Genomic DNA, 22,008 nt, shown 5'->3' with positions numbered 1-22,008 from the left:
TTCCGTGTCCTGATTCTTGTCTGTGTATTTTGGATTACACTTTTGTCTTGCCGTTTGGATATTGTTTGCATCTCACCTGGACTATTTCTCATTTGTGGATTACCCTTTTGCCTAGTTCCTGGATTATGTTCGCTGTTGATCGACCCTTGTCTGTTTATTGGATTACTCTTTTGTCTCACCCTCATATATACCTGATTGCCAATGTTCGACCCTGTCTGTTTTTGACGATGTTTGGAAATAAAAGCTTGCATATGGATCCTCTCGTTTCACATCCTGGTTTTTCCATTACACCCTGACCTCAAAGCTTATTTTTTTCATATCTACATTCTCACATCATTCACAAATCCAGAGTGCACTACATTAATGCCTTCCCAGCAGGCCCTATGTTAATGTGTTTTAATGATTTATAGAGTATTTTTATATAAAACAGATGCCATGCATGCGTCCCTAAGCAGCAATTCAGCACAGAACTATTAAAACCATACAAGTGTTGGAGGCTGTTGTCGCATTGCAGTCAAGATGTAGCCAAAATGTTGTGATGGCCACCAGACATGCTTCAGCAGAGGATATTTTGTAATTGACCAGTAAGCAAAAATATTGCATTTGAAACATTCACATTCCTAATGTCGAAGGCTGAGTATATTCTCTTTTAATAGTATTTGGAGTCGAGGCAATTATTATCTGGAAACTCAGGCTTGCATCATACGTTAGGCAAAATTGAATCCACCCATTTAGAGGTTCAGGACTCTGTACAGTCACTACCATTTAGCATTTGCTGTAACGATGACTACAAACCACCAAATTAAATGTAAACTACACTCTGAAGACATTCCAGTCAACAGTCATGCGTGTCATTTGTCTCAGCCAAAGTTTGAAAGGGGGATGAGCTGCGTTCCCATCATACAGTTACTCTAGGGTCACATGCCGGCTTGATCATGATACAAAAAAGATATGGGTGAGCTCGTTTCCTGTGGTTAATGAAACTGAAGACATTCTGGAACACAGCATTTTAATCTGTAAATAGCAAGCAGTATTGTGCATACATTGTGTACCTGCTAGAAATTATTTAGAACTTCTTTTATTATAAAATAATTCCCTGATCAGCCAAAGTGTGCCATTTGGCTTATAAGAAAGAAGACATATATATATTTTTATTTTTTATTTTAGATGACAGTGTAGATGTCTTAGCTTTGCTTTTGCTTCTTTACCCACCCTAGTTGTTTTCAAACTCTGATTCCTTTTACACTGATCAGCTACATAGCTTTCTCTCTATGTTGCATAAAGGCCCTGAATGTGATATTACAACATCAAAGAATACCATTGCAGGGCTTTGTCGTACACCCATACACAGCATTTTAATAAAAATCCTTAGAGGATAAGGGACATGTTAATTTTATGGTAACCAACACAGCTGTGGTTGGCAGAAATTTAGCTGTAAAAATATGTCATGCATTATGGGATAGCATTTTTGGTGTCTTTCATTAAATTTTCATTAAATTTCATTAAATAGTTGAATCTAAATATTATTCAATAAGCATTCACTAAGCAACATAAGAAGTAACAAACACCTTTATGTACTTTATATAATGTAAATTATAATTAAAAAAAAATGTTGTAAAAAAAAACATAATAATGTATTGTAACAATTTGTTTTCTGTTAAAATTATCAACATTGTTTTCAGTGTACACACCCACTGCTCTTTCTGACCTCTGTCCACAACAATTTATTGTATCATAAGTGATTTTACTTACAACCACAATGAATTTGTGATTAGGGTCCGCTGAATGGCAAGTTGAAGATGAAGTGCAGCTTTATTATAATATCCAAAGTGAAATCCAAAAGACAAAACTATGAACAAAGACTTAACTACAGACACAAAACAACTAACCAAACAGAGGTAAATGCATTAAATATACGACAATGAACAATGGCAACATGAGGGCTACTTGCAAGCAACAAGGGTCACATGAAATAAACCGACCAATTAGCAAACAGAACAGAGAACCACATGACAAGGCAATGAACGAATCACAGCATGGCACATACGCAAGGTAGGGATACATGAGGATCAAGGGAAACACATGACTAAACAAGGAACATGACTAAACTTCAAAATAAAAAAAAAAAACATGAAAACCTAAATCAGAAACATATACCCCCACCCCCACCCCCCAAAGGGCAGCTCCAAATGCCCTAACGTAACACCCAACAAAACCCAAAAAGTTCAGGAGGGTGGTGAAGTGAAGGTAAAACTAGGGGAGGGACGGAGGACCAGGCCCATGGCATGGCAGGGGACTAGGACTGTGGGCAGTGGTGGACCTGGACTGAGGGGCAGATGCAGACAATAAAATACAGGAGGACCTGGGCCATGGATCAGTGGCAGACAGTGAAGCACTGGAGCATACGTCCGCCAGGTCAGATCCAAAGGAGCAAGGAGCCAGGGCGGAACCGGCTGAACAAGGAGCCTTGGTGGAGCAGGCAGAGCAGGGAGCCACGGCTGAGCAGAGACATGGATAGACCACTTGACTGTGACAGAGCAGGCAGTGAGTTCATGAACGGCCTCCATGGCCATGACAGTACAGTTTATGAGTTTGTGAATGGCCTCCATTGCTGTGACAAGGCAGACAGTAAGTTCACGAACAGTCTTCATGGCCATGAAAGGTCAGACAGTGAGTTCATGAATGGGCGTCACCACCTCGGGAGGATCTGCAGTGGAAGCCGCCACCTCTGGAGGTTCTGCAGCAGACTCAGGGACTTGAGCAGGCCCTGGAGCTGACTCAAAGACAGGAAAGACCTCTTTGGCAAACTCATGGACAGAAGAGACTTTTGGGGCAAATTCATGGACAGGAGAGGCCTCTGGAGCAGACTCGTGGACAGGGGAGGCCTCTGGAGCAGACATCGTCTGGAGACGACCACCATTACAGGAAGGACAGCAGAGGGTGGCAGGACCTCTAGGATTGTTGGGCTTGAGAGCGCTGACGTCACTGGGATGCCTGCAGCCCGCACTGACATCAGTGGTGGGTCCATCACACTGGCAATCAGTGCTTTCAGTCTTGGCTACTATAGCCCTCCTCAAACAAATCCTTTGGGAAAATTTTGGTGACAGCCGTGGCATGGTGAAACTTAGGCGTGAGGGGCAGTGGCAGACAGTGAAGCTGGTCCTGGGCGTCATCTTGCGATGAGGCTCATGTGTGGCGGCCATCTTGGCTGGGGACTCAGGCATGGCGGCCATTTACGATAAAGCTCAGGCGTGGCTGCCATCTTTGCCGAGAAATCAGGCGTGGTGGCCATCTTGGCTGAGGAATCAGACATGGCGGCCATCTTGTGAGCAAGCCCTGAGTGGGTCCTGGCTTGGCAGACGTGATGTGTGCAGGTCCTGACTTGACAAGCATGAAGTGAGTGGGCCCTGCAGTGGCAGACATGACGTGAACAGGCCCTGAAGTAGCAGACATGACATAAACAGGCCCTGGAGTAGCAGACATAATGTGAGCAGGCCCTATAGTAGCAGACATGACGTGAGCAGGTGCTGGCCTGGAAGGCATGATGTGAGCAGGTGCTGCCTTGGCAGACATGACGTGGGCAGGCTTTGGCTTGACAGGCATTAAATAAGCAAGCTCTGCAATGGCAGCCATCTTGTGCATAGACTGTGGGATGGCAGCCATCTTGCAATGGGGCACTTGAGTGGCCGGCATGACGTGAACTATTCCAGACATGATGGTTGGGGTGTGAAAATGTTCTGGTGAGGTATTTACTGTGGGACCCCTCATCTGCAATTCCCACAGTAAATGCAGATCCACTCAGCCACAGAGCAAAGTCTATATATTTTTCTAGAGTCCAGTGTGGGGTATTATGTGGCATTAAACGAGATATGTCCTTGATCAAACCAAAACGAAAAATATCTTTCAGAAAGGTATCATTGAAGTCTACCTTATAACACAGTTCACAAAAGTTCTCCACATAATCCTCTGTGGGCCAGTTTCCTCGATCTGTTGGATTCATTATTACGGTCGTGTATTCTATAATGAGGGTCCACTGAAGGGCAAGTTGAAGATGAAACCAAGTGCGGCTTTATTATAATATCCAAAGTGAAATCCAAAAGACAAAACAATGAACAAAGACTTGACTTGACTACAGACATGAAACAACTAACCAAACAGAGGTAAATACGTTCAGTACACACGACAAGGAACAATGGCAACATGAAGGCTACTTATAGCAAACAATGAGGGTCACATGACATAAACCAACCAATGAGCAAACAGAACTGAGAACCACATGACAAGAAAATGAACTAATCACAACGACACATACACAAAGCAGGGATACATGAGGATCAAGGGAAACACATGACTAAACAAGGAACTTCACTAAACTTCAAAATAAAAGACATGCAAACCTAAACCAGAAACAAAACCCAAACCCCATGTTACAGAATTTTTGAGAATGTGGATATCACCTGTGTGTTTTAAATTACTCCATTGATTAAATATGTAATATTGGGTACAATATAAAAAATACTAATATTCTCTTTTTATACCCCCCCCCTTTTTTTTTTTTGTAGGGGGATCAAGGCGACCAGGGACCGCGGGTATGTGTTTTTTTTTTTTTTTTTTTTGCATGTCCTGTTCTGCTGGGTGTATGAATGTTTAAACTTCTTTAGCTACTGCCTTACAGGCTGCATGTTTGAGATGCATGGGTTTCTATGGACAAGCTACCTCAGACAGAACAAGGCCTTAATGTTGTGTGTGAGAAAATCTTGGAAAGGTCAAACTATAAACACCTGAATGAGGCATTTTAAAGGCACAGTATGTAAGTTTTCGCCACTAGAGGCTGCATTTTTAAAACAATAACAAAGGCAAAGCCTGATGGTGCTATGAAGGAGAGTGGAACAGTGGGAGATATCGTTAGTCTCTGTCAAGCAGAAGTTTGACACAAAGCTCTCTCCATCTCAAAAGTGCCACATCAATATTGATCCTTGAATTTATTGAATATTGAATTTTGAATTAATTTCTCTGTTAGTCCCACAGCCTACTTGCCTCAGTCTACTTTTGCATTTTTTTCTGTACTCGCTAGTAAATAATTGTGATTCATGACGAATAAACAACACAACAGCGGCACGCTCAATGCTGTATATAATTCTGTATGTTACGTCATTGACAGGCAACAATGACAAGGGACGAGCCATTATTTAAAATGCAATTTTTTCTGAATTTACAAATTTTGGGAATAATGCAATTACAAAAATGCATGAAATATATCACACTGTGGCATATGGTTTCTGGATATTGTATTATGAAATTCTTATATATTGTGCCTTTAAATGTTTAGTACCCTTTAGAATCGATTGGCTTCAAAAATACAGGATCATATCAGTTGTGCATAGTGTCCAAACAAACATAATCGAGCCTCTTGCAGTTCAATAAAGCTGAAGGTTTTGTAGTAGAATCAAGGTCCTAACATACAGACTTTACAGTGACATATGAGTATGCTAGACTACTGTAAGAGCTCATTCAAAGAACGTAATTATTTTCAGCTCAGTTGCTTGACACCTTGATAAATTCACACCTCTTATACTGTAGGATGATTAACAATGAATTTAGCTACAGTTGGCATATTATAAAATGAAAGAAAAGGACATGACATGTGGCCAAATATTGTGTATTACTTGGAATTTATGCTCTTCATTTTACCCATCTAAGTGCACACACACAGCAGGGAAAGCAATGAGGTCCTGGTACACTTTGTATGGACCAACAGTGATATGCTTGAGGTTGAACTAAGCAGTTTGGTATTTGTATATATTATTACTATTATTATATTTATTATTTTTGGTATATTTATTGTTGCCATTTCAGATGTTTCAGTCGTTGTTACATTTTTTTCAAAAATAAATAAGTAAATAAATAAACTGACTGTTAACTCAAACAATACAAAATAATTATATTATTTATGTAATTTAATTTATTTATGTAATTATTAAATTATTTAATGCATGATGGAGGCAAAGAACCACCTGACATGCAGCAGAGATCTAGCATTCTGCTCCCGTCAAAACAGACACAGAGATGAAGTAGTGCTATGTGATCTGGGGCTGTATGTATAAAGTAAAATTTTAATCTTAAGTGTGTCAAAATTCTAAGAATGACATAATTTTATTCTTATTCCTAGACTTACAAATGAAAGTGATTCATAAAGGTTCCTAAGTGTTAAGACTAGGTCTCAGTTCCTAAATTATTTAAGAGAGCTGGAGAGGTCTCCTAACCTACTAGGAGTAACAAGATGGCAGCAAAGAGACACACAGTTTCCAATGAAGATATGACGTATTGGAGTTATATGATGATACGGAATTAATACAATACAACAATACAAACATGATCCAGCTATTTTTTTGTAATTGACCAAGTAAGAAACTTAATAACCTATTTTACTCTTATTTTACAAATCAATGTCGTCAAAAGTGATGTGTGGAGGTTTTTAATGACCTCACATTTCACTTAAACCATCAAAATATGAAATAAAAAAAATTCAGTTGTTGCTAACTGCTTTCAACTGAAAGTAAAACAGTCTAAAACAAGCTAAATGAACAAAACAAGTCGCTAAATGTATGAGGATGAGGTCATAATGTCATTCACTGATCTATATTAATATAAATATATCAATGGGAGATTGTTGTAGTCTCAATAAGGTTTGTCCAAAAAAATTATTTTGTTGCTAGGCTTTTGAATAAAGTCTCAAAATGGGTGAGGAAGTCACTAAATCTAGTGACAAAATCACTAAATTGGTAACACTGACAGTGATTACAACATAATCAATTATTAATATTTTGTTGGTCCTCTCTTGTTTTTGCATGTGTTCATAATTTCTTTGTATGACAGCATGGCCAAAAATTATGACCACACAATTTGACATGTTTCATTGCATCATTATCAGAAATAAAACAATTGACTCAGAGCAAATATGCAATATGCTTACCATTTTTTTTTCTGTTGATGAAACTCATGTTCACATCATTGCTCCAACTGTAAATGAGGAGACATACCAATAGAAAAGGATTTAAGCATCAATAATAATTTGTGATCATTCTGCACAATGCAAAGCATTTTTTTTAAATACATTGACATATTAAATAGTGTCTTGATTAAATTATTTTATTATAGTAACATCAAATGATTGGTGTTGTGCTGCTGTGACTATTAGCTGTTTCAGAGGTCAAGGGCAGCCATTTTGGGTTGACATCATTGTAGTCCTTAGTTCAGCACTTAGTAGAGCATTTCTGAGAAGTATACATACTGGTCCAGATGTATTAGAATGCATGAATTATAGCATTGATTTTAATTAATTATCGAGGGGGAGGGGTGAAAGTTGGGTGTGGGAATTGTATCGGTGCTTCGCATTCTGCAAGTGAAGCTGTGAGTTTAATTACTTCAAAACATAAATTTTACCCCCTAGTTGCTGAGAAATAAAATTCAGTATTTAAGCTATTATATTAATATAACTTACACGGCAGCGTAGACAACAAGTGTCCATGCTCATGACTATTTTCATTTTTTTTTTTTTTCAGATTTTCAATCTGTGTGTCTGCGAATGATGTGCGTAGCATGTGTTTTAATGAAAGCAGTGAAACAATATAGGAGCAATATAAAGTTAGTAGCAAAGAAACATTTTAATACTGTCTTATCTCAGGAAAAAAGCTAAAGTTGAATTAACTCTATACATAATGCTCCCTTTTAATTTTGAAATTGACTGAAATGCGTTGTTAACACTCTGCAAATGTCTTAACCAGTGTCATGATCCGGGATTGCCAGCTCTTCTCCACCCCCTTCCCTGTCCACTGCATCTTCAAATTTTCCAGTAGGTCAGACTCCAGAATTTCAATACTGCACAGAAATTTGTAGGGTCTGAGTTCTTATGAAGTTGTGGTATGAACAAGAAAGGGTCTGAGATCACTTAAGTGCTCTTTTAAGTCCACTATGTTGTAAACACCAAAAGGACTAAAGGTCACTTTTGGCTGGTTCCCTTTTTGGTTCACTTTAAGTGAACTGGGTTTGGTTCCTTTAAAACAAACTATATGTGAAAGGGAACCAGCCGAAAGTGTCCTTTTGGTGTGTATAGTGGACCACAACTTCATAAGAACTCAGACCCCAGCTTCACTTCTGTGCAGCAGTGAAATGCTGGAGTCTGACCTACTGAAAAATTGGAAGATGAAGCGGACAGGGAAATGGGTGATGAAGAGCTGATAATCCTTGATAATGTAATTTCAGTCAATTTAAAATTGAAAAGGAAAATTATATATAAAGTTATAAATAATGTATTATAAATAATGATCATTATGTATAAAGTTTATTTCCCTTGCAGGAACATCGAGCTGCGTCGAAATGCTATGGGAACGTGTGTGCAATCAGTCTAATGGAATTGCGGGACATCACCGGCGTGATGGCGTCACCGACCAGGAAGCTTAAAAGCATGTGTGGAGAGAACAGCGTCAGCTTTCTGTCTTCAGCAAGCGCCCTCGAGGGGGCTGGTTGCCCACATTGTGAGCGCATGCCTTTGCATTTGCTCCGCTCCCGGAAGGCTCTCTTTAAGGAGGGGGCCTTCACCAGCGTTCCTCGTGGATCTGGTCCCGCTTCCATTGAGGCGGAGCGGCGATTGCACTCGTGGGGATCGCAATTGAATCTGGCTGAGGGTATGGAGATGGGCGAGTCCCTATCTTCTGCCTCACCAGCCCCCACCAGCCTCCACCGCCCGCTCTCTGGGATCAGAAGCCCGCTCTGCGGTTTCTTTCCCCCGGGGAGAGGGCGCGGCGCTCCTCCTATCTTCCTCCGAGGAGGTGGATGTGGAGGGCGTCGATGAGGATTCACCCCCTCATTCTCCCCAGTATGAGGAGCTGCTGGAGGTGGTCACTCGTGCTGTTGCCGCATTAAATCTGGACTGGCCGGCCGAGAGACATGCTGAGCCGCAGAGAAGCAAGATGGACGAACGCTTTCTGTGGTCTCAGCCACCACCTCCGCGACGGAGCCTTCCGTTTTTCCCCGAGCACTGGACACATATGTCCACAGAACTGCCCTGTGGAGGAAGGCCGACCAACTTCTGGTCTGTTACGGCCCTCCGAGGAGAGGCCGTCCTGCTGCCAAGCCTTCCATAAGCCGGTGGATCGTGGATGCCATCTTGGTAGCCTATGAGTCCTCTGATCTCCCCTCACCTTTGGGAGTCAAGGCTCACTCTACCGGTGGAGTTTCTGCCTCAAAAGCTTTCTTCTCGGGACTTTCCCTGGAGGAGATTTGTAACGCTGCGGGTTGGTCCACGCCCCTAACCTTTGCTAGGTTTTACAGCTTAGATCTCAGAGCCTCTCCCGGCTCCTTCATTCTCTCGCCCTAATTTTGGGCAGGGACACTCTTCATTATGGCGGCGTGGGCATTCTCGTTCCCATAGCGTTTCAACGCAGCTTGATGTTCCTGGAAGGGAACGTCTCAGGTTACATATGTAACCCTGGTTCCCTGAAGGGAACGAGACACTGCATCTCAAGGCCATACTTCCGTCATCCCTGCAGCGCTTGCTACTTCCAGAAGCTGACGCTGTTCTCTCCGCACATGCTTTTAAGCTTCCTGGTCAGTGACGTCATCACGCCGGTGACGTCCCGCGATTCCATTGGACTGATTGCACACATGATTCAGAGCGTGCTCATGCTGAGGGCGTTCCTATAGCGTTTCAACGCAGCGTCTCGTTCCCTTCATGGAACCTGGGTTACATACGTAACCTGAGACGATTGCTACTATATTGTTTCACTGCTTTCATTGACACATACGCGCGAATTGCACATGAATTACATCAATAAATAAAATAATAATAATAATAATAAAATATACATACAAATATATACAAATAATAAACTGCTAAGATCAACCTCAAGCATACTGTTATGTTGGTCCATAAAAAGCATACCGGGACCTCATTGCTTTCACAAATCATGAGGAAATCTAACCACAAACAGACCCACAAACGAACCGTACTAAGACTACCTCTGGAGGTATCACATAAGTATTTGCTTAATACATTGTTGAAGCACCTTTGGCACCAATTGCAGCCTCAAGCCTTTTTGAGTATGATGCTACAAGCTTGGCACACCTATTTTTTACTTCTTTGCAGTACCTCTCACACTCCATCGGGTTGGATGGGGAGCGATGGTGCCATTTTTTCAGATTGTATCACTTTTACAGAGTTGTCCCGTAGCCACTCCTTTGTTTTCTTGGCTGTATGCTAAGGGTCGTTGCCCTGTTGAAAGATAAACCATCACCACAGTCTGAGGTCCAGAGTGCTCTGGAGCAGGATTTCATTGAGGATGTACATTGGTGCATTCATATTTTCTTTGATCCTGACTAGCGTCACAGTTCCTGGATGATGATGCGGGCTGTCATGTGCCCTCTACTGAGGAGTAGCTCCCGTCTGGCCATTCTACCATACAGGCCTGATTGGTGGAGTGCTGCATAGATGGTTGTTCTTCTGGAAGGTTCTCCTCTCTCCACAGAGAAATGCTCAAGCTCTTTCAGAGTGACCGTCAGGTTCTTGTTCAACTCCCTGACTAAGGACCGTCTCCCCTGATCATGTAGTTTGGCCGGGCGGCCTGCTCTAGGCAGTGTCCTGGTGGTTCCAAACTTCTTCCATTTACAGATGATGGAGCACACTGTGCTCATTGAGACCTTTAATGCTGCAGAAATTTGTATGTACCCTTCCCCTGATCTGTGGCTCAATACAATCATATCTCGGCGGACATTTTCTTGGACTTCATAGCTTGGTTTGTGCTCTGACATACACTGTTAACTGTGGGACCTTATGTAGACAGGTGTGTGCCTTTCCAAATCATGTACAATCAACTGAATTTACCACATGTGGAATCCAATCAAGTTGTAAAAACATCTTTACATGTCTAATTTTGATTATTCTTGAATGTGTGCTAAGTTGGAGAAATTGCTTTTTAGCTGGGTGAAACACAGAATAAGTGACTTTGTCTCTCCTTACCACTCTCTCTGTTATTTGGTGCATTTTCCTAACAGCTGTCATAATCTTGAATGGTCTCTGAGAAGGTCTTAGCTTTAAGTGTCTTTTATATTTTCCCCCATGCATTGGAGCGAGAAGAGGTTAACCTTTTTTAAGCTTAGACCTGCCAGAGGCATCCTAATAATTCTATAATGTCAGCCATATTTCATATTTGACCACAGATTTTCATAGCTAAACTCTCTTAACCCATATGTTAAATTACCCACTTTTACAATAATTGTCTGTGGGCAATTTTGAAACGTGTGAATTTAATTTGGTATCAGCACAATTAGGCAATATATTTTGGTAATTATTTACGCTACGATAAGTTTAGTGTTATTTTAATTATTTCTCAAAACTTCTACAAATAGAGGGTATGCACATGATGTCACAGTAGGTGGAAGTCACTTACTAACACATTAATGTTCAGCCTGAATGCCATGAAAACACATCATAAATGTGAAAGATCTGTTGCGTGATTGATTAAACAAATAGGTAAAACAAGAAAGTGGAGCAGTTTTTTTATAATAATAATAATAATAATAATAATAATAATAATAATAATAATAATAACATTGACTATAATGTGTGTTGTGTTAGTGTTACTTAGCAAAGACAACTAATTTCTCTTTTTAGGTTCAATCACCATTAGTCGCTTACACCCTGCCTTTGCATGCTGTGTCACCAGCACCATAAAATTTGATTTTGTGGTTCAGCATTGAGATGTTGTCCTCCCCCATCTGGGGTGTCTAGGGCTTAGACTGAACTGTCAAAAGGGGTTTGCTTTTTCTGAGGCAAAAGACATTTTTATGGGGATGCGGTGGGATTCTTGCAAGATGTGGGCTGCGTTATCTCCTGCTAATTTGTCAGTCCATGTCTATTCAGGCCAGTTCAGGGTGCATCAAAAAGTCCTTGTCTGTCTGTTTCAAAGACTCTTAGTTCTCATGACAGTATTGTCCAGTTATTTTGGGCTTGCTCCTTATGAGAAGCTTTCGCCCTTGTTTCTTCTGTACTGTCTTCGTACCCTTTTTCTGTTGGTATGACCCCAGTTTTTGGGTGTCCCACCAGGGGAGGTTTACCATTAGACAGACACATTTTTTGACTAAGGCCAACCTGTGGGAGATGCGTCATACCGCTTGACACATAAATTGCCTGGAGAATATGGCTTCTAACACTTAAGCACTCTCTCCCAGAACTGGTGTCTGAAATATGTGTGGAAACATAGGTGATGTAGGAAAGTATGGCAGCAAGACCATATAAGAACACCCATGCAATATCCTAATTGTCTAAGGGAAGACACACAGGCATACTCAAAATGTAGCATTGCAACACTGTGTCATACTTAACCTGAGATGTTACCTTTTGAATGGAACACAATGTTACATCATAATGTTGACACTTTGGGAATGACAGTACCAACTGGATCAATCCTGAAGGATACATTTTACTCAAATGAAGTTTGGTAAGGTATATCCCATGCATACATTTATAGTTCTGTCTTTTCAAGAGTAGTTATCAAATGACGGGTTTGCAGATATTTATAAAGCTCCTGTCCAGGAATCCTGGGCCCGTATTCACAAAACATTTTATCTTACCACTAAGAGTTCTCCTAAATAGTTTTCTCTTAAAACCTATTAACAAAGCTGCTGAGACAAAGTTTTACTGAGTAATAGACAGAAGTCTTAAGCTAAGAGTAAGGGCGGGTTGACTTTGTTGCTATGGATGATGTCAGCATGCTTAGTAACAATGCACACAGTGATTGGCTGATAGGGGAGGAGTCTCTGTTAGAGATTTGTTCATAGAAATATTATAGAGCGCAATATTATGTTGCTACATTCAAATACATTTTTTTTTTAAATGTTGCTTCAAACTGGACACAAGAACAGCAGTTATTTCTTGCCCAACTTGTTAATAAAAGCAATATAATCAAAGGAATATTTGGAGTTGGGATAACCTCCAAAACCAAAAAACGTGTGTGGGAAAATGTTTCTAGGTTACGTATGTAACCCTAGTTCCCTGAAGGGAACGAGACGCTGCGTCAAAACGCTACTGAGGAATGTCCCTGCCGGATTAGGGCGAGAGGACGAAAGAGCCGGGAGTGGCTCGAAGATCTAGGCCATAGAACCTAGTAAAGGTTAGGGGTGTGGACCAACCCGCAGCATTACAAATATCTTGGATAGAAAGGCCTGAAAGAAGGGCTTTAGTGGCAGACACACTTCGAGTCGAGTGAGCCTTGACTCCCAATGATGAGGGGAGACCAGAGGACTCATATGAAAGAGAAATGGCATCCACAATCCACCGGCTTACGGAAGGCTTGGCAGCAGGACGACCTCTCCTCGGAGGGCCGTAGCAGACCAAAAGTTGGTTAGCCTTCCTCCACAGGGCAGTTCTGTGGACGTATGTGTCCAGTGCTCGCACTGGACACATACAATTAAGCTTCTGTGGTTGGGCTCCCGAAAGGGAGGAGGATGAAACACCTGCAGTACAACAGGGCGTGGTGCAACAGTGGGGACCTTCGGAAGGTATCCCACCTTGGGATACAGAAAAGCTTTGGCCATACCAGGCGCAAATTCAAGAAAAGAAGGGGCCACTGAGAGGGCCTAAAGGTCCCCAACCCTCTTAAGAGAAGTGATAGCTAAGAGAAAAGCAGTCTTAAGAGTGAGAAGGCGATCAGAGATCTCTTCTAATGGTTCAAAAGGAGGCTTACACAGAGCCTCTAGCACCACAGCCAGGTCCCAAGTAGGGACACGAGAGCAAACTGGAGGCCTCAACCTCAGCGCACCGCGGAGGAAACGTGTAATTAGTGGGTGTCTGCCCTCTGAAGTCCCACCGAGAGGGGCGTGGTAAGCAGCTATGGCCGCCACGTAAACCTTCAGGGTGGAGTGGGTCAACCTGGTGGAGAGGCGGGCCTGTAAGAACTCCAGCACTGTACCAACTGGGCAGTTAACTGGGTCAAACTGGCGGTCTCTGCACCAAGGAGTGAAGAGCCTCCACTTCAAGGCATACAGTTTCCTCGTGGAGGGAGCCCTGGACTGGAGGATGGTCTCAACAACCTCAGTTGAGAGACCGGAAGCTATGAACTGTGCCCCCTCAGGGGCCACATCCATAACCTCCACAGCTCCAGGCAGGGGTGGAGAATGTGACCCCCCGCCTGTGAGAGGAGATCCATCCTGACTGGAATCTCCCAGGGGGAGCCGTCTAGGAGGTTAGTTAAATTTATTATACTGAGCATATAAATGCAGCCCAAGGTGACTCCAAAAGGACCTGGGCTGTGTTGAACAAAGTTCTAAACAGGGGCCAGAAGTCATCTGTGTTGCCTGAATGTCCGAACGACAATACACCTTTATTAGCTAATAGTTTTAATGATTATTTTGTCTCTATAGGTGAAGATCTTGCCAGGAAAATCAGACCTCCCTATGGATCTTCTTATAGACACTATATCTCCGGAAACTATATGCAATCTTTCTTCATGAAACCTACTGACAAAACTGAAATTCATAAAATAATTATAAATTTGAAGAACTCTCGTACAGCAGGGGTTGATGGAATATGCAGTAAAATACTAATAGCTGTTGCAGACATGATAGCACAGCCACTAACATATTGCATTAACTTATCACTTCTGCATGGTGTGGTGCCAAGTATGACAAAAATAGCCAGAATTACTCCAATTTTTTAAATCAGGCAATAAAAACAATATGGGCAATTATCGTCCAATTTCTGTTCTACCATCTCTGTCTAAGGTATTAGAGAGAGTGGCACACATTAGGTTAAGTCATTATTTGGATAAGCTACACATTCTCACAAGTTCACAGTATGGTTTCAGGAAACAGAACTCTACTTTTATGGCTGTTCTAGACCTTATAGAAAAAAATAATGATTCTTTAGACCAGGGTGACTGCGGAGTTGGTGTTTTCCTTGATTTATCCAAGGCATTTGATACTATTGATTTTAATATTCTTCTGGAGAAATTACATCATTATGGCATTAGAGGAGTAGCACTTGACTGGTTCAAAAGTTACCTATATAGTCGTAAACAATATGTGATGGTTAATAACCAGATATCTCAAAATAAAGAAATTAAATATGGGGTTCCTCAAGGCTCAATTTTGGGTCCATTACTATTTAACATATATATAAATGACTTTGTGAATTCCTCTAAAGTACTTCAAAAAATGATGTTTGCAGACGATACCAATTTGTTTTTGTCGCATAAAAATTTAAGTGATCTTTTAAATGAAGAACTACAAAAAATTGTTGTCTGGTTTAAGTGTAACAAATTAACTCTCAACATTAAAAAAAACAAATTATATAGTGTTCCAACCAAATATAAGTGCACCAGTCTAAAAACAGTTTAGCCTTAATGTAAATGATGAGGAGTTACTACAAGTCACTTCCGTAAAGTTTTTGGGGGTTTACATTGATAAATGTCTAATCTTTAAATGTCACATAGATCAGTTGATACAGAAGCTTTCAAAATATGTTGGTCTGTTCTTCAAAATACGGCACTATCTTCCACTACCTGCTCTTCTTACCCTGTATAAAACTTTATTTGAACCTCACATCAGTTACTGTAACGTCATATGGTGTAATACCTACCCGAGCCACTTAAACAAATTAATAAGTTTACAAAAGAAGATAATACGAGCCATGCCGTGGTCTTGTTATAATACTGCCACAAGACCCCTTTTTCACCGTTTTAGTCTCCTCCGGCTTACTGAGCTGAATATATACCACAATGGGTGCATTATGCACCAAGTAGTTAATGTGACAAATAGCAGGCTATCTGAGCTCATTCCAATTAGTAGTCCGCTGCATGCTCATGCTACCAGGAATAAACATTTGATTACCGGTAAAACCAGAAGACTTAAAAGTGCAAGTTTGAGCATTACAAGTAGAGGCCCAAAGATTTGGAATGAGCTAGATGGCAAGCTTAAGGTGTTGAAATCCGTATCCATCTTTAAGAAATCACTAAAGAAGGAACTTTTACGTTTATATCCATAGCCTTTTCAATAGCCTACCTAGACTACAGTAGATCCAAAAGCATTGTCTTGATTCTTCTTGTGTGTTCTACTTAGTAATTGTGATTTTTGTATGATATTATTGTCTGTGTGTTTGTTGTTATAATTTTTGTTCTTTTTTGTTTTAGAATTTTGTTTCTACTGTATGAAGTATCTTGTCCATATGTCTACAGGCTCCCTATATAAGCTTTGGATAGCTTCTCTGGGAGACCTGATTCACACATGACCACATGTGCCATTTGGTCTGTGCCACTTGTCTTGATATTATGTGTGGGTGAATTAATTAATAAAGAAATAAAGAATAAATAAAGAGGGAAATCAGGTCTGAGAACCATACTCGACCTGGCCAGCACGGGTCTACTAAAAGAAGTCGAACCCCGTCCCAGCGCACTCTCGCCAGAACTCCCGGGAGCAGAGCGATGGTATACGTCTGTCCCAGGGGAACTGGATGACTCAGAGAGAACCAGAGGGGACATTGCACATTCTCTTGTGTAGCAAAGAGGTCCACCTGAGCCTGGCCGAAAACTCTCCAAATCTGCTTCACCACCACAAGGTGAAGCATCCATTCCCTGGGCCTCGGCCCCTGCCTTGACATGACGTCTGCTCCTGAGTTGAGATGCCCAGGGATGTGAACTGCTCTTAGTGAGAGGAGTTTGCCCTGGGCCCACACAAGGATCTGGTGCGCCAACTTGTACAAGGGGCGTGAGCGCAGACCTCCTTGGTGGTTGATATAAGAGACCAACGCTGTGTTGTCGGTGCGCACCAACACATGGTGGCCTCTTAGGTCCGGGAGAAAGTGTCTCAGAGCCTGAGACACTGCCAACATCTCCAGGCAATTGATGTGCCAACTGAGATGATGACCCCTCCACAGACCATGGGCGGGGCGGCCACTCATGACCGCTCCCCAACCGGTGAGGGACACATCAGTCGCAAGGGTGACGCGGCGACAAGGAACTCCCAACACCGGGCCCTGATTCAAAAACCAAGGTTTCCTCCATATGTCTAAGGCACGAAAGCATCGCCGCGTGACCTTGATCATGCGAAGCGGGTTTCCCCTCGGGGAGAACCCCTTGGTTTTAAGGCCACCACTGTAGGGGTCTCATGTACAGCAGGCCAAAAGGATTTACGTTGGACGCAGCTGTCATCAAACCCAGCAGTTTCTGGAACCGCTTCACAGTAAGTGACCAGCCTTCTTTTACTCTTGTGACCGCTGTGAGGATTGACTTGACACGAGCAGGAGACAGATGTGCCCGCATCGTGGATGAATCCCACACCACGCCCAGATAAGTGGTCCTCTAAGATGGAGAAAGCACACTTTTCTTGGCGTTTAGTCTTAACCCCAGCTCTTTCATGTGTGACAGAACAACATCTCGATGTTGAACTGCCATCTGCTCGGACTGGGCCAAAATCAGCCAGTCGTCAATATAGTTGAGTATGCGGATGCCCTGGAGTTGCAACGGAGCCAGAACTGCATCCACACACTTCGTGAAAGTGCGGGGTGAGAGTGCAAGGCCGAAAGGAAGAACCTGATATTGGTATGCTTTGCCCCTGAAAGCAAACCTCAGGAACCTCCTGTGATGGGGAAGGATGGAGACGTGAAAGTAGGCGTCTTTCAGATCTATTGTCACAAACCAGTCCTCGGACCTGATTTGTGACACAACCTGCTTGACAGTCAGCATTCTGAATATGAGGCGCAAGACTGAACGATTTAGTACGCGCAGGTCTAAGATGGGCCTCAGGCCCCCATCCTTCTTGGGAACAATGAAGTACCAGCTGTAGAACCCAGACTCTTGCTCGTGAGGAGGGACCACCTCGATGGCCTCCTTCCCCAGAAGAGTGTTTACTTTTTGTTCCATAACCAGAGCCTGCTCGGGACCCACGATAGTGGGAAATACTCTGCTGAAGCAGGGAGGATGAGCACCGAACTAAATGCGGTAACCTCTTTCTACAGTATGCAGGACCCATTGAGAAACATTCAGTAGAAGTTTCCACGCTGCAAGAAAGTTTACTAAGGGAATCAGCCTCTCGAAGGCTGACCTCTGGTGTTAGAGAGAAAGCTGGCGTGGGGTCCTGAAGCGGCGGACCGGCAGGAAAGCATCCAACCAACTGTAGAGGGGACCTCCGTAGAGGTCACGAGCTTCCTGGTACCGCTACGATGTCGGGCGGTAGTCGAGAAATATGCTCGCTGGGGACTGCTGTGCCCTGAAACACCCGGGGTGGCAGGGTTGGCAAGACGATCCCCTGAGGACACTGAGGAGAGACGGGCACCATAAGATGAGGTGTTAACGCTCTTACCCAGAGGGGACTGTCCTCATTGGCCCTGGTAGAGTAAGGTTTTCCCCATGACCTCGACACCTGCACCCGCAGAGGTGGTGGCCAAGACAGCAGAAAGCGCTCATCAAGTTTGCTTCTCTGCGGTTCGGCTTGTCTCTCGGCTGGCCATACAAGATTTAATGTGGCAACAGCACGAGTGACCACCTTTAAAAGCTCCTCATACTGGGGAGATTGAGGGGGTGAATCCTCATCGGCGCCCTCTACATCCGCCTCATCGGAGAAAGACAAGAGGAGCGCCGCGCCCTCTCCCTGGGGGGAAGAAACCGCAGAGCGGGCTTCCAACCCCAGCGAGCGGGTGGTGGATCTGGCAGGTGAGGCAGAAGATAGGGACTCGCCCGTCTCCATACCCGCTACCAGATCTAATTGCGATCCTAACGAGTGCAAGCGCCGCTCCGCCTCGGCGAAAGCAGGACCAGACCCGCGAGGAACGCTGGTGAAGGCTCCCTTCTCGAAGAGAGCCTTCCCGGGAGCGGAGCACACGCAAAGGCATGCGTTCACAATGCAGACAACCAGCCCCCTCGAGGGCTGATGCCGCATGCCCTGCTCCCATACAGACAACACACAAGCCGTGTGTATCCTCACCCGTAATAAAACGAGGGCAAGGAGAAACACACGGCCTGCGTTTCGACGCAGCTCGATGTTCCTGGAAGGGAACATATGTGTGCAAATAAGTCAATTATATAAATGCCGAGTGTTTCTAAAAAGTTGAAGTTCTGAAGCATATAATCAACACGGTTCTTTCCATACATCAACATAAAAATGCCTAATTAGAGGCCGGTTTTATTGCCTTTAATGCATTGGGGTTAGAAGCAGAGAGTGAAGATTAATGTAAACTGCAAAAGAATATAGAGGATATAGTGAACATCCCCTACCCCCTATCGAAGACTAAAGGTTAGTCCCCAAATGACTATAACCACAATTATAGGTCCCTAACTAGTTTTCTCTTAAAACCTATTAACAAAGCTGTACAGTACATATATTTAATTTTGTACATAAAATTTAACATTTGTTTGAATAAAATAAAAGTTGGCATAACTCCTGTTATATATATGAACAAAAGAAAAAAAAAAACATGAACACTTTTCCCATAAAAAAACAGTCATGCCCAACCTGATGGTTCGTGGTTTATCTGGCGCTGATATTGTGATGGAACTCCTCAGCAGTGTTGGGTGTAACGCGTTACTAAGTAACCGTTCTAAAATCAATGATTTTGAAATCTAAATGTACATTCTAAAGATAAAATTGAACGCAGCGTCTTTAACCCTCTGCGCACCGGCACGCTCACATTCAGTATTTCCTGATTCACAGACAAACCTTAAATACTCAGATATAGATAAGACTAAAGTCAATTGAGTCTAAAAAGGGTCTACTTTTATTTGTGTACACTGACAATAATAACAAAACATTGTGCTTTTGTAAAATAAACAAAACAAACAGGGTGTGCTTTTTGCCATCTAGGTCTTTCTATGCATCACAAATATGAACCGAAAAACAGCAAATTCTTGACACAGGGACATGAGAAATAGGCCTATATCTATAGGAAGCTTGAAGTGGCTAGGTTTAAATAAACAAATTAAAATAAAAAAAAAATTCAGCAGGGATGTCAGTCATGTTGCTCTCTAAAGCTGAGAGACAGCTTGTCAGTATGCCCAGGGAATTGTTTATGTAGTCTAACTTTGAACAAAATTCAAAAGGCCAAAAAGAAGCACTTTTAACTCAGTTAGCATCTCAGCTAATTCTGTCATGCTGCACTCTCTGCAGACGGAATTGCTTCCACACTTTGCGTGCTTGTTTTACATGCTTTCATAAAGATGTCACATGGCAGTGGTTCTACAACCCACTTACACAATGCTTTTGGGAAACGGAGCCTAGGTTTGTAGAAACTAGGTGGTAGTTTTTTTTTCTTTTTTATGCAAAGTAGAGGTCTCACACTATGTAGTCATCTTCAGCAAGGTCATGTGCGCCCCCTAGCTAGATGCTTTTTTAAATGTTTTTATCCATGTTACCATGCATTTACCTTCCCATATGAGGCAAGTAGACTCTACCCCAGGATCTTAAGTCTAATTGACTATCTATCAAAGGCACGTCCATTCAGCTTAAACTACGAAGTCCAACAGGCGGGAGGGACTTTGGCAAAAATATGGAGCAGGCAGTGGAGACAACCCATGATAAAGGAGGAGCTGAAAGTGGGAGGAGCCAGGGATGAGACAATGGTGGGAGTAGACAAGTAGACAGAAAGTAACCCCCAGCAGGAGCACCGGAATTAAGGCCTACGGTGGAGTCAAAGGAAGGAGGAGCAATGGTGAAACATTGGTAGAGATGCCAGGCGGAACTAGGGGGACAACTGACTGTGGAGCCGGTAGAAGTGGAGACCTAGACAAAGCTAAAGAGACTGGGCAAAACTAAAGGGCCAAGAGGCCAAGGCAAACACACAGTGATGAGTGACTGAGGTGAAGCCAGGATGCCTGAGGACTAAAGTGGAGCTGGTGCGACAGAGGACCAAGATTAAACTGGAGGGAAGGAGGAGCCCAACAGAGCTTAAGGGGTGGTGGAATGAGGCACAGTCAAAGGCCTAAAGGGCCATACTGTAATCAAAGTCTAGGTTGACCTTACCTGACACAAAAAGTTCAGGAACGGTCTCCTTGCAACATGAGACAGACAGTGGGATGAAATGAATAGGTTTAAAAAGAGTAGGAGATTTGCAGGCCCTGTCTGTTATAGAGTTTGGTCCTGGGTAGAGTCAAAGCAATCCTACAACCTAGACTGGGCTACAATCGAAGGTACAATGGAATTGTGTACAGTCTAATATTCTGCAGGCCTTCCATCCTATTCTTTTGTCAGTGGACCAAAAGAGGCTGACATTAAAATTATCTAAGAGGGCCCTTGCGATTTACATTCAGAGAACTTCTAGATGGTGGAAATCTTACCAATTATTCATATGCTTTGAATCTCCCAAGAAGGGATCCTCAGCTTTGCAGGCAGTAAAATGCATCTTTGGTCACTTTGTAGGGATAGAGAGACCAAACAGAGGATTCTAAGGGTTCTGCTTCTTTTGTAATTACAAACCAAAACCAAACCAAATTATCCTAAATTGACATTTAACATTGTTTTTGTAAATCAAATGAGAAAATGTTTAAAATAATGAGAAGCTGTCTACTTCATGCCTGACCTCCTTGTTGAATCCAATTCATCATCAAAGTGTAATATCTGTCAAATTTATATTTCTTTTAGATCTGTTTGAAAAACCTAGATTTAAATGCACAATTTTAAGTTGAAATGTTTTCTTCAGACAGCAAATCCAAAGGTATGTCTCGTTTTGCCCTTTATGTTCCATTACACTTTCATTGTAATTTAAAGCCCTAAAAAAGGTTGTCAGAGATATATGTTGAAATCCAGATTTACCATGGTGATAGGTCACATGGTCAAAGGTTGATCGAAGAGCAAACATTCACTTGAATTAGTGTTGTAGCACTGTGCTATGACAGTACAAAGTTTACAATAATGTCCAGTCTAAATGTTTCAGTTTTCAGATTTACAGACAAATACAGGAAAGGAATATCCATTGGATCAGTCTAACAAATTATAGTTGAGTTCAGATTATTCATAATTGGAAAGTGTAGG

General features: G+C 42.4%; 1 protein-coding gene across 1 annotated transcript in view; it reads left to right on the top strand.

Moving 5' to 3' along the window:
- Positions 1 to 22,008, top strand: part of LOC141331510 (uncharacterized) — a 421,481-nt gene that overhangs the window by 217,873 nt on the left and 181,600 nt on the right. The window contains exon 5 of the mRNA XM_073836569.1: positions 4,563 to 4,589. Within this exon, the coding sequence (XP_073692670.1) occupies positions 4,563 to 4,589 (27 nt within the window). The remainder of the gene's footprint in view (positions 1 to 4,562; positions 4,590 to 22,008) is intronic.

This window comes from Garra rufa, chromosome 3 (assembly GCF_049309525.1).
Source record: "Garra rufa chromosome 3, GarRuf1.0, whole genome shotgun sequence".
Taxonomy (NCBI): domain Eukaryota; kingdom Metazoa; phylum Chordata; class Actinopteri; order Cypriniformes; family Cyprinidae; genus Garra; species Garra rufa.
The sequence above is the reverse complement of the archived record's forward strand: the minus strand, read 5'-3'. Positions and strand labels throughout refer to the sequence as shown.